The 12323-nt window shown below is 41.6% G+C and overlaps 1 protein-coding gene across 2 annotated transcripts in view; it reads left to right on the top strand.

The window, feature by feature from the left end:
• Positions 1-12323, top strand: part of DSTYK (dual serine/threonine and tyrosine protein kinase) — a 45853-nt gene that overhangs the window by 19718 nt on the left and 13812 nt on the right. For both annotated transcript variants that reach the window (XM_087437103.1, XM_087437096.1), the window contains exons 3-4: positions 7485-8154; positions 11931-12163. In XM_087437103.1, the coding sequence (XP_087293229.1) occupies positions 7485-8154; positions 11931-12163 (903 nt within the window). The remainder of the gene's footprint in view (positions 1-7484; positions 8155-11930; positions 12164-12323) is intronic.

Here is a 12323-nt window from a genome sequence, read left to right as displayed (position 1 = left end):
TTAGCTTTGGGTCCCCTGAGATCCTCAGTTCATTATTCAGCAGTAGAGGAACACTGTTAAGCCGTTAGTTTCTGAAACCTCGTTTAGTGTTAAAACATAATCGTTTTCCAGTTGGCAACACATTTCACCATTCACCGTATTCACTGGGTCTGTCTTCATGTGGAAACGTACTTCCCCTTCCCACTCACCCCCTTTCTGGCACCTCCTTTTCCCTTTCTTTTCCTCTTACAAGTCCAGGGGAAACAGTTGTCTGCCTCAGAGTTGCCTCAGTCTGATGTGTGTTGGTGTGTGTGTGTGTATTTTTTTCCTGTGAACACCTGTGAGAAAAGGAATGAAAGAAGCCGAGATGAGTACACTCCCTCAGTCTGAGATGAGATGCCTGCAGCCCAGCGATGGCTGTTCCCTTCCTGTCGCAGTTACGTCGCTCTCAATTCTGCTCTTAGCAGCAGCCTGTTTATCCCCACCAGGGGTTTTCTGGCCCTTTGGACAATGTCCATGTCACCTGGCAGCCAGACTGCCACACACTGGCATGGTTATTGGCTCCTGGTGATGTCTGGTAGGGTGTATTACAAGGAACTGAGGTAGATTAATGTTTCCAGACAAGGTCTGATGACTTGCAAATTTGTAAAGTTTTCTCTTTATATAACCCTCAATCTATAGCTATCAATGGAAAAAACCTATTTTTAATGTCATACAGGCATTGGTATTTTTAATTTCTCAGCAGTTAATACTTTCACAACCCAAAATCATTATAAAGGATCTTACTTAAAATGACAAAAGTTTATGTAAAATTTTAACCCCCAAATTTACTAATCATTGTTTGTTGCTGGAAAACTAGCTTCTCTGAATTTTTGTCTAGTTATTGGCATTTATTACAGCACCTTATAAAACTAAATTTTTTATGTGTTGTTTACCTTTAGTTAGTTACCATATCTTCTCTTGAAGGTATCCAGATTGCAAGATGACAGGTGATGGGTAAAAAGTAAGAAAGAAGGTGGATGAGGGCAAGAAGGGCAAGAAGATACTTTTGGGGGAAGAGGGTATGTGGAATTAGGCCCAGAATGGCCATTCCAAGGGAAAAGAAACAAAGTTAGGGGTAATATGTATAAGATAGAGAAATAAAGAATGGTATTCCAGAGATATAATTAAAATAAAGAAACCATGATTTTATGGGGCAAAAAGAAAGGGGAACTAAAGTGATATGTTTGAAAAGGATATGGGAAGTTCAGGCAAATGGTAAATTATAAATTCCCTCTAGGCAGTAATCCTATATTCTTTGAATTTAACATCTCTCTTGCCTTTCCCCCAACATGCTAACATACATAGTGAAATGTAACCCTCCTGCGTACATTGCTCTTTGCCAAGAAACCTCGGAATACCTATCATAAGTTAATTTACCTATTACTTTAGGTAGTTCAGAGGCAAGATTTTTAAAAAAATCCCTATGCTCACTATACTAGCTTTGATATCTCTAAAAGAACAGCCTGAAGCTGAGGCTATATCTTCTCAGTTCACCACCAATGATTCATTTTTGGCCTTCCATGATTAGCTGTCAGGGAGAAAATCTGGCAGAGATTATAGTCTTAATCTTCCTCTTTTGTCTTCTCCCTTTTCTAGGATCCCGTCTATCTCTTTCCTGCATCAGAGGGCTTCCCTCTCTGTTTCCACTATCTCAAAGATCTGTTTATGTGTCCCTTTGAGTAGAGGATGTGTGGCTAGCGAATCTTCCCTGATTCAGAAACTCAGAGGTTGAAAGTCCTGTCAACAGGTAGAAACTCTATTTGGGGCTATCAAAATTATTCTCTTTTTCACTTCCCTTGTGATGTCTCGGCCAGTCCTTGCAGGATTGTTTCATCGCAGGGCCTTTACTTGGAAGCCAGCATGTGCTTTTTAACATAGAACGCCAGGATTGTTAGGACCCCTGAAGTCATCTTGTCCATCCTTCGTTCTCCTTTCATAACTTCCCTAACACCAGCCCAGACAGTTCTGACACACAGTGACCTCTAGTTACTGTTTAAACATGGTCTTTTAGTCAGGTGGACCTGGATTTACATCCTAGCTTTGTCCCTTAACGAACTGTGACTTTGGTGCTTGGTTCCCACGTTCGTAAGATGAGGGTGGTAATCCGTATCTTTAGGACTGGTGTGAGGCTTAAATGAGAGAGCATGTAAAGCACCTTGCACAGTGTCTGGCACGTAGTAAACCAGTTCCCTCCTCCCTTTGAATGAATGAATCAGTGTCCTTGAGAAGAGGGTTTCCTACTCTCAGGCACCTGTCCCTTCCCTGACAACCATCCATGCTGGAACTCCTTCCTTTTGTCAAACATAAGTCCTTCTGGTTCCAGCTTACTTATGGTTATTATTATGCTCTAGTTAGAGACAGAGTTCTTCATAATTCATTATGAAATACTTTATAATAAAATGAAAAAAGAGAAAGATGTAATAAAAGGTAAATAATACAAAAGTTAAAAGGTAAAGTTTTCCCTTCCTGCTTCTCTCTTCTCCATTCTACTACGTTTGTCTCTCTGTCTTGATGAATCTAGTAAGTGGTAAGAGAATAAAGCTTCAGATTCCTACTTTTATCTGTGTCTGTGGGTACCTAGATGCTTGAATATCCACAAGGTAGAATGCACAGAGGCTATTCAGTACATTATTATTGACTTGTGTGTTACCTGATTCATCGTAGTATGAAATATAGAGAAGATAGTTCAGATCCTTAAGGGCTTCTGCTTATGAGGTGAGATGCAGAGCTAATGCCTTTGTTTTGGGGTGTTTGGGATTGTAAGTATATTTTCACTTCTAGCGTGATGGTCTCATGTGGCTAGTTTAGGGTTTTGGGTGGGATTGTGTTTTTCCCCAAGTCTTGTTTCTGGCCTCTGAGTTCCCACACGGATACTTTTACTAGGTGGAGAGATGAGCTTCTATCCATTCTGTGTGACTGCTGGGATGAAATTCTGGGTTGGCTTCATATTAGTCCCCATTGCTTATGAGGCATAGCTTATGAGGCATATTACAGCTGAGAAACCTGTTCATTTGCAGACCCCCCTTGGAGAGTGTTTGTACCAACAAGAGTCAAGGTATTTTCTACAATGTGACAAGAATAGAGAGGTATTTTCCTTAGTATGTAATTAACATTTATGCCTGACAGTGAGTTCAGGGAACTACATAAAAATGAAGAAGAATTGACTGTGTAAAAACAAACAGGAAGACCCTCTCAACTGCTCTGCGAAGATAGCATGGGGGGCGAGTTGACAGTAAAGATGGGGAGAATATGGGTCCAGGGATTGAGGTTGAGGCTGTGTCAGTTGCTGAGCAAGGGCAGGACTGTGCCTGCTTCTTTTCTGTGCTATGTAAACCTGAGGCATCAGAACTGCAGAGAAAGCAAAGACATCTGTGACCTGCCTGAGTATGTCATTGTCTTCTGTTTGAACCATCAGTTAATATAATCATCCTTAGCTATAACTGAGTTTTGGTGATGTGCCGTGATCCATAGAATAAGGCGTCCTCACCAATAAGGGCCTATAGTCTTAGGAAGTGGTCAGGCTTCTTTGGTGATTGAGCAATTTCCTCTTGGCATTTAAGATAGTGTTATTTTACATCAAAACAAAACCAAAGAGGTGAATTCTGGTTGTTGGCAGAGTAGCAATCTCCTTTCTATTGCATTCTGTTAATCTTGCCAAGAAAATTAATAGTAACATATCAACTTCTGTAGAATCCACAGATTTGTGCAGAATGCATTCTACAAGAGAAATCTGTTTAGGAATTCACTGTGACTCAAAATGGAAATTATGGGATACTCTCATGATTCCCTGAGATTCTTTTTCCTTGACTGAGTTAGGAGCAAAGTGCTTACTCACCACTTCATTCTTGGAGTAGAGGCAAACAGCAATTCCAGATAAATGTGTGGGATAAAGTGTGTGGGATATGGGTTGAAAGATAGAAAATATTACATATGATTATTGAAAGTGGTTTTGAGCAAGTAGTAAAGGCATCATTTGTTCATCCGTTCATTCCACATTTGTTTATTGGATGCTCACCAAGTGCCAGACCCCTGTTCTAGATGCTAGGAAGGAATTCACCCTTCCACGAGAGAGAGTCTGAGGTCAGACTTCCCTCTCAGGTGGCCATAATAGGGCCCAGAACAGGTCTGGCTCATCCTCTCTATATTATTATTTTTTTCACTCCCTGTCTCCAGGAGACAGTGCTGGCTTCCCTTTTTGTTTATAACCGTCAGGCATGAGTCATCCCTTCACTGTAAGTATTGCAGAATCGCATGTCACATTCCAGGCTAATTTGTTCTGCTGCCGGAGTCTCAGCCAGCAGCTCTTTTTGCCTGTCTTCTATCAGTCATGTTAGTGAGAACAGTGGGACCAACTGCACAAGTTAATTCACTGGGAAGTGGAGAAGAGAGTGCGTGGTACTTGTTTTCTATCCACTTTTGTTTAGTTCAAGATATATTTAGGAGTGGACACTTCTTTCTAGGTGCCAATATATCAGGCAATACCTACCATTAGAAAGCCATGAATCCATCTTTTAAAAAATGAATTTGCACCTATGAGCAAATAAAGTCAACTGTCTCTTGGAAAGGATATTGGTTCTGCAAATGGACTTGGCAGCTTTGGCTGATGGTTCTGTTGCACACACAAAATGGTCCTTTGAGAAAAACCTGGAAATTTATTTTAGAATTTTGAGAAAATCCGTCAAATAAACAAGCAAACAAAATTCTTCCTGAAAATTTTCTAAAGAATACTTTAGTTTGGTTTTGAATATTTAGGCTTTCTTCCCTTAATAGTCCTGTAATAAAGTCTGATTGATTTATCTCTTTAAAAATGTATATATTTAAGACAGGTTTGCAATTTTAAAATAAAAATTTTAAAAATCATTTTCACGTATAATTCTCGACCTTACTATAACTTTTTATTTCTTGGAATTCTCTTCTAGTCTTTATCTTATTATTATATGTAATTATAATGTTGACATTTAGGCAATCGTATGTTCTACTCTAAACCTTAAAAATTCTTACCCACTTTTTGAATATGCCTCATGAAGTGATTCATCCTCTAGAAGTGTGACTCACAGTAGTGAAAGTGGTTTGTTTTGAACAGCAGGATGAGTGTCAGACTAGTCTTCCAACCAGAAAACACTCTCTGCAGTTTGAGGCACAGATGAAAGAGCAGGTTTCGTCTTGGCCTAGGCTTGGAGGGAAAGTAGGTGGATTTATACAGTGTTTGCTCAGATTACAAATGGTGAGATGCTAAAAGCAGTTTTAGGTTTAGGGTTTTCAAAGTGGCCAGCCAAACGAAAGTTATGTGACCTACCTGAGAATGAAACTTACAGTTCTTTGTTGGGGAGGAAGGCGAGCCCTTGGTGTTTTGCTGGAAATGGGAGTGATCTCAGGTGCACATGCACAGAGTACAAGAAACAAGAGGCTGGCCCGTCTCAGTGCTTTCTTACCTGTCTAGAGAAGGAGAGCAAAAAAGAAAAGGTTCCAGGTTTTCATTTCTAAAAATCTTTCATCAGAAATACCCATTGCTCAAATAAGGTAAGGAATGAAAACAGGATATTAGTCTGAAAGAAAATAAACAAGTTGTATATCTTTTAGATTTCAAATAAAGTAAATTTGCAACATCTGATAACTTAAGGATGCAAACTTGAGCAGGTTTTGTTGAGTTCTTTGACAACTCAGTGAGATATCTAGAATTCTGTGGAGGGTGGATTTTGAGTTTGCAGATCCTGAAGACATTGGGAGTTGGTGTGTCTACTACGATGGTGACATGGGCGTGAGCCTCCAGGTCGACCGTTAGGTCTGGAGTGCCAGGCACAGTAGACCATTTCAGAGATTTAGAGGAGCAGCCATGCAGTGGGTGGAAATATATGCTCTTAAGTGCTTCAGGAGCCTCAGGAAAGAAGTAGAACACAAAGCAGAAACTACTGCTAGGAAAACAACTGTAGCAGGTTTGTTTCTAAACCACAGAACATTCTTGAAACTCACTTTAGGAACTTGAGTATATCAGTAATGATTGGGTTCAAGCGTATGTAACGGTCAGAAAAACAGGGGTCTTGCTTAATCACAGAAGTTAAATTTTTTTTCCTCATGTAAAACTAGCCTGAAGCTAGGCAGTTGAGGGCTGGTGTGGCAGCTCTGTGGTCATCAGGGACCCAAGCTCCCCGTTTCTTTTTGCTTCATCATCTGTAGTGCTGGCGTCCACCCTCAGGTTTGCCTTGGGGCTGCAGGATGTCCCCTGCTGCTCTAGCTGTCGCATCTGTGCTCCAGGAAAGAAGGCGAGGCCAAAGGGCGGACTTACTGGTAGATTGGTAGAGTCAGACCGCCTCCAAAGAGCTTTCCTGGAAGCCCCACCTTCTAATTGGCTACCCCTGCCTGTGAAGGACATTGCCTTCCCAATAATGCAGAGGCTAAATATTGCATAGGTCCTTCCTCTCTGCCATACCAAGTGATCATGAGAATAAAGGTATTACCAAGACTTAGGTGGCTAAGACTTGGGGATACCTGCAAACTCTTAGAATAGGACAGTAATAATGTGGACTTACTATGTGCTAGGCACTGGAGTTACAATAGTGAACAAGATGGACATGGTCCCTGCCCTCAAGGAGTTTACAGGCTAATGGGAAAAAATGGGTTTTAAATAAGTAAATTATAAACGTGTTGAATGTTAAGAAAAGGAGAAGTAGAGAGTGTTTGGCATTGTGTAATAGGAAAGACTTTCTAAGGTTATACCACAATATACACATCGAGATTTAAAGGATGCTTAGGAGGGGCCGGCCTGGTGGCGCAGCGGTTAAGTGCGCTCGCTCTGCTGCGGCAGCCCGAGGCTTTGCAGGTTCGGATCCCAGTGTGCACTGACGCACCGCTTGTCAAGCCATGCTGTGGTGGCGTCCCATATAAAGTAGAGGAAGATGGACATGGATGTTAGCCCAGGGCCAATCTTCCTCAGCAAAAAGAGGAGGATTGACATTGGATGTTAGCTCAGGGCTGATCTTCCTCACAAAAAAGAAAAAAAAAGGATGCTTAGGAGTTAGTCAGGTTAGAAAGGTGGGGACGTGGGTGTAAGAGGAGTTCAAGACGGGGAGGAATGTTCCAAGCAGACTCCCTCCCAGTCTGATAATTTCCATGACAGTTCTTTCTTCTTCCATTGTTTGTCTTATTTCTTCGTCAGAGGGAATCAGTGGGAGTTTCTGAGCAACAGAGGAAGGCAGGGACTAAGTATTCTTTTTATCTGAAATGGCTAAAGGGACTGCCATCCTTTCTACTTATGTGTTTTTTCACTCTCTCTAGATGAGTGCCTGCCTGCATAGGCTGCACCAGGGAGTGTTGGTAACCGAGGAAGGAGGTGGGCAAATGATTGGGGCATACCGAAGTCCGGTTGCCCCATCATAGATCTGGCTTTTGGTCTCAGTGTGGGACTTCGGGGAGGCAAGGATTGGTTCTGACCCTGAAGTGCTGATATGACCCCCTTCACCTTCCAGGAAGTGGACATTGTGGTAGCACCGTGCCAAGGCCTCCGGCCTACAGTGGATGTTCTGGGTGACTTGGAGAATGATTTCTTGCCTGTGATAACCTATGCACTCCACGAAGATGAACTCTCTGAGAGGGATGAGCAAGAGCTTCAGGAAATCCGAAAGTATTTCTCTTTTCCCATATTCTTTTTCAAAATGCCAAAGCTGGGCTCAGAAATAATTGACTCCTCCAACAGAAGAATGGAGAATGAAAGATCACCACTTCATCGCCAGCTAACTGACCTGGGCTATCTGAACAGCAGTCACTGTAACTGTGGGGCTCCTGGCCAGGACACTAGAGCACAGAGCATGTTGGTGGAACAAAGTGAGAAGCTGAGACACTTGAGCATGTTTTCTCACCAGGTGCTCCAGACTCGCCTGGTGGACGCAGCCAAGGCCTTGAACTTGGTGCATTGCCGCTGCCTCGACATCTTTATTAACCAGGCCTTCGACATGCAGCGGGACCTGCAGATTACTCCCAAACGTCTGGAATATACGCGAAAAAAGGAGAATGAGTTGTATGAATCATTGATGAATATTGCCAACCGAAAGCAGGAGGAAATGAAGGACATGATTGTTGAGACGCTTAACACCATGAAGGAGGAACTTCTGGATGATGCTGCCAACATGGAGTTTAAAGGTAGGTCCTAGAGAGCTTGGTGGGGTGCCGGTGCTACAGGATCCTGACCCTTTTCCAGCTGGAAATTGAGTACATTAATTCTGAAGGCCAAAAGCAGGGTCAAGATAATCTCATCTACTCCAGTGTCATTAGCAGCAGCCCACCTTAAATCATTTAGCCAAAGTGGCCTCTCTTGTTCTCAGAGACTTTCCTGGAAGATTCCACTGTTATTGCTTCCCAGGACTGTTAGTCCAACTTTTGGTAAATTCATCCTGATAGCACGTTTTAATCTCCGGTTTATATCTGTATCCCTTGACCTTGGTGGAGCTGGACAAGAGCTGCTTGAAAAATGTTACTGAGTCATGCATTAGCGTTGGCTCCTTCAGTGTGGCCCATGCTTCTTTATTGGTTCTTTTTGTGTGTGTTCTGGTCTTTTTTCCTTTTGGGTTGTTCCTAAAACTCAGCTCAGGAGGATTTCCCAAGAGTAGTGTTTTTAGCTTTTCTGGTGGTCCCGTTCTTCATGAATGGCTATTAACAAAATTGGGCCAAAGTGATTAGTCGGGTCTTTTGGTGTCTGAGGTTTAGATGCTGCTGACTTTGTATCCTGACTGCTGTATAAACCTCCTTGCATGACAGTAGCTCTACTCCTATTAATTAAAGTGACATGGTTTGCAAGTTCCCTTTGAGGGTCTCAATCATGGCTTTCCATCCAAATCACCTGGGAGGCTTCTTGAAAAGAGATGCTCGAGACCACCAAAGACCACTTCAGACCCATTAATCAGAATTTCTGACATGAGACCTAGCAGCAGTTTTGTTTTGTGTTTTCCCAAAAACTACCTTGGTAGGTGGATTCTGCTTATTGCCATTTTCTGGGTGAGGGAACTAAGACTTAGACAGGTTAAGTCATTTGCTGGAGGTCACACAGCTACTAAATAGTAGAAGCAGACTTTGAATCTAGACAGTCTGCTTCCTGAGCCCATACTCTTTGTTTCCATGCTTTACTGCTTCTTAATCTGTTCCCAGTTAGTGGTGCCACCACCTTCCTGGTAACCAGCTTCAAAACCTCAGTATGGTCTTTAACTGTTTTCTTCCTCTTGTTTCCACATCCAGTCAGTTGCCAAGAAGAAGATGAGTCTTCTTGCATGTTTCATATCTAAACCTTTGCTCTTCTGTTCTCTCTTCTTTGGTCTAACTGCACTATTATTACCTAATTGATCTCGCTGGCGTCTCTCCTGCCTTTCCTCAGTTCATATTTATTGGCTCCTTGTTTCTATAGACTAAGTTTAGAATCCTTAGCCTTGTATTAAAGATTGTCCAAAGCCTAGCCCTTACCAACTTGCCCAGTCTTATTTCCCACTATGCACCTTCCTGTAATTTCTATTTCAGTTGGTCTTAACTGCTTGCTGTCCTCTATATGCTTCCTTTACTTTTTCTTTGCTCATGCCCTGCCCTAAACCTGAAATGTCTTTTATTTGTTTGTGAATTTCCAGATCCTACCTGCCCTTCAAGCCCTCTTCCAAATAACATTTTTCATGAAGTTATCTTTAATTTTCTTGGCTAATAATGATTGCATTTATCTGAACTCCCACAGCATTTCATCTGTACTGAAATTTCTGGCATATTTCACTTTTTATCTTTTGTTATAATTATTTATATTCTTCTGACTATTTTCTGAAATCCTAGAGTTGAAGAACAGGATCTGGGTCTTACTCATCATCATATCCCTTGCAGAAAATTTAAGAGAGTCTGTGTACACTACATTTTTGGAGAATGAATGAGTGTGTGAATGATGGTATATGACTGTGTCACAGTTACTGATACAAAGAAAATATAGTTGACTTTAGCAAGCACAGGATGCCTGATTTCTTATAGGTCTTTCCGAAGATGAAGCAAGATACCTCTTTGGTGAATTCCCACTGTAGGGAAGAGTTGCTGAGAAATGCTCACTTGCTATGGAAATCCTAGGAAAGTCTTCTCAATATTGAATTTAAGACACTGGAACATCAATGCTGGCATCATGGTGCACATGATAAAGGGGGGTCAGGGCAGGTAGGTTGGGCAGACAGTGAAATATTTGAGTGACTGTTATGTGCCAGATATACCATGTTTGGTGCCTGGGATACAGTGGTTACGTGTGAGTAACTGGGAACAAGGAGATCAAATGTCTGGCTTTGTTAACTACGTAGTGGATTAGTGGATCTACTTATCTGGTTGCCTGTATATTAGACAGGACTTACATGTCTGCTGCTTACCTTGTTCTAAGTCTTTTCTGGGTACCCTTGAGGCAATGACAAGTAGATTTAGAAGAGAGCTACCACGTATCCTGTGGAGCCAGATTTCTATTACTGGTTTTTATTTGTTTTAAAACAAAGGTAATGCATGCATGCTGGGTATCATGACATACATACTTTATAAAACACTTATTTTTTGAAAAGATAATACCTACATACATGGTACTTAACTCAGAGATATAAAGATACTGTCCCCCAGTCATCTAGTTTTTCTCCACGTGTTGTTCCGCCCTTGCTATTTCACTTAACTCATATCTTGGAGATCTTTCTGTAAATGTGCATATGGATGTACCTTAATTTATTTGACTTTTCTGCTGATGGACATTGAGGCTGTTTCTTTTTCTTTTTTTTCTTTTTGCTATTACAGACTGTACTGCGTTGATCATCATTGAACAAATATATCTTTAGGACTTGTAAGGGTATATTTCTAGAAAAATAATTGCTAGAAACACAGCAATAGTTAGGTCAAAGAGTATGTAGATTTTTTTGTTTGTTGGTTGGTTTAAAATTTTGATAGATATTGCCAGATTTCCTCCAAAGAAGTGGCACCAATTTAAATTTCTACCAGTAGACACGAGAGTGCCTTTTTAGGAGTAGAGTTTTTGCAAGTAATTTGTCTTCTCTTAAGTTCTTATGTCCTCTGGCTTGCAAAACAGATTTTCTAATGCTGAGAGGTAGTAGCATGGTGGGGACAACACTCCAGTTTTACTTTTTGTTTATCTAGTAGTTGATTAGAATGGAATTCCTGACTCTTGGATTTTTCTCATCAATATGCTAGGCAGTGTGAAATATTACAAAGATCAGAGGCTTTGGAATCCATGAGCTTTGGGTTCAAATACTAGCTGTACTTACTGCCTAACTGTCCCATCTCCTTCCCAATGCCCACTTTGTCCTCTCTTTGAGGCTGTTTCCTGACCTATAAAATATAACCAATAATACCTACCTGACAAAATTATTATGAGGACTAAATTAGATTACATATGTAAAATACTTATTATAGTGCCTTTCAAATAGTCTGCACTCAATAAATGTTGTTTCTCCCCTCCTATAAATGTGACATAAAAGCTGATAAAATCAATAGGCTCATTCTAGAGACAATTGCTGTTTCTTAGGATTTTTAGATGCCTTGAGTAGTGGAGGATTACAGTTATGCGCCGCATAACGATGTTTCGATCAATGGCAGACTGCACATACGACTGTGGTCCCATAAGATTAGTACCAAATAGCCTAGGTGTGTAGTAGGCTGTACCATCTAGGTTTGCGTGAGTGCACTCTATGATGTTCGAACAACAAGGATATCGCCTAACAATGCATTTCTTAGAACGTATCCTCGTCAAGCGACTGATACGCGGCCCCGATCACGCTGAGGGACAGTTCGTCAGCCAACCACGTGTTCTGTAGCTGTCCTCATGGTAGCTCCTTGGCTCATGACCTGGGAGATGCCTTTATTCAGTGTGCCTGCCCCTTTCCCTCACAGCCAGCTAGCTTCTCTCTCTGCCTCTGTAGACGTCATCATCCCTGAGAATGGAGAACCAGTGGGCACCAGAGAGATCAAGTGCTGCATCCGACAGATCCAGGAGCTCATCATCTCCCGGCTCAATCAGGCCGTGGCTAACAAGCTGATCAGCTCCGTGGATTACCTACGTGAGAGCTTCGTCGGAACCCTGGAACGGTGTCTGCAGAGCCTGGAGAAGTCTCAGGATGTCTCAGTTCACATCACCAGTAATTATCTCAAACAGGTACTCAAAGAATGGTGCAGACACCGTGTCACAGATAACACATGAAACACTCCACACACAAGCCCAGCTTCACATTAGCCAAGAATTTCCCTTTCAACTTTTTGCCAATCCAGTTTGAATTTTATTTTGTTTTCCTATCACATGACCACTGCCTGTGGGA

This window comes from Ceratotherium simum, chromosome 2 (assembly GCF_057802395.1).
Source record: "Ceratotherium simum simum isolate JZ-2026a chromosome 2, ASM5780239v1, whole genome shotgun sequence".
Taxonomy (NCBI): Eukaryota; Metazoa; Chordata; class Mammalia; order Perissodactyla; family Rhinocerotidae; genus Ceratotherium; species Ceratotherium simum.
Note: the sequence above shows the minus strand (reverse complement) of the source record. Positions and strands in the feature narration are given on the sequence as shown.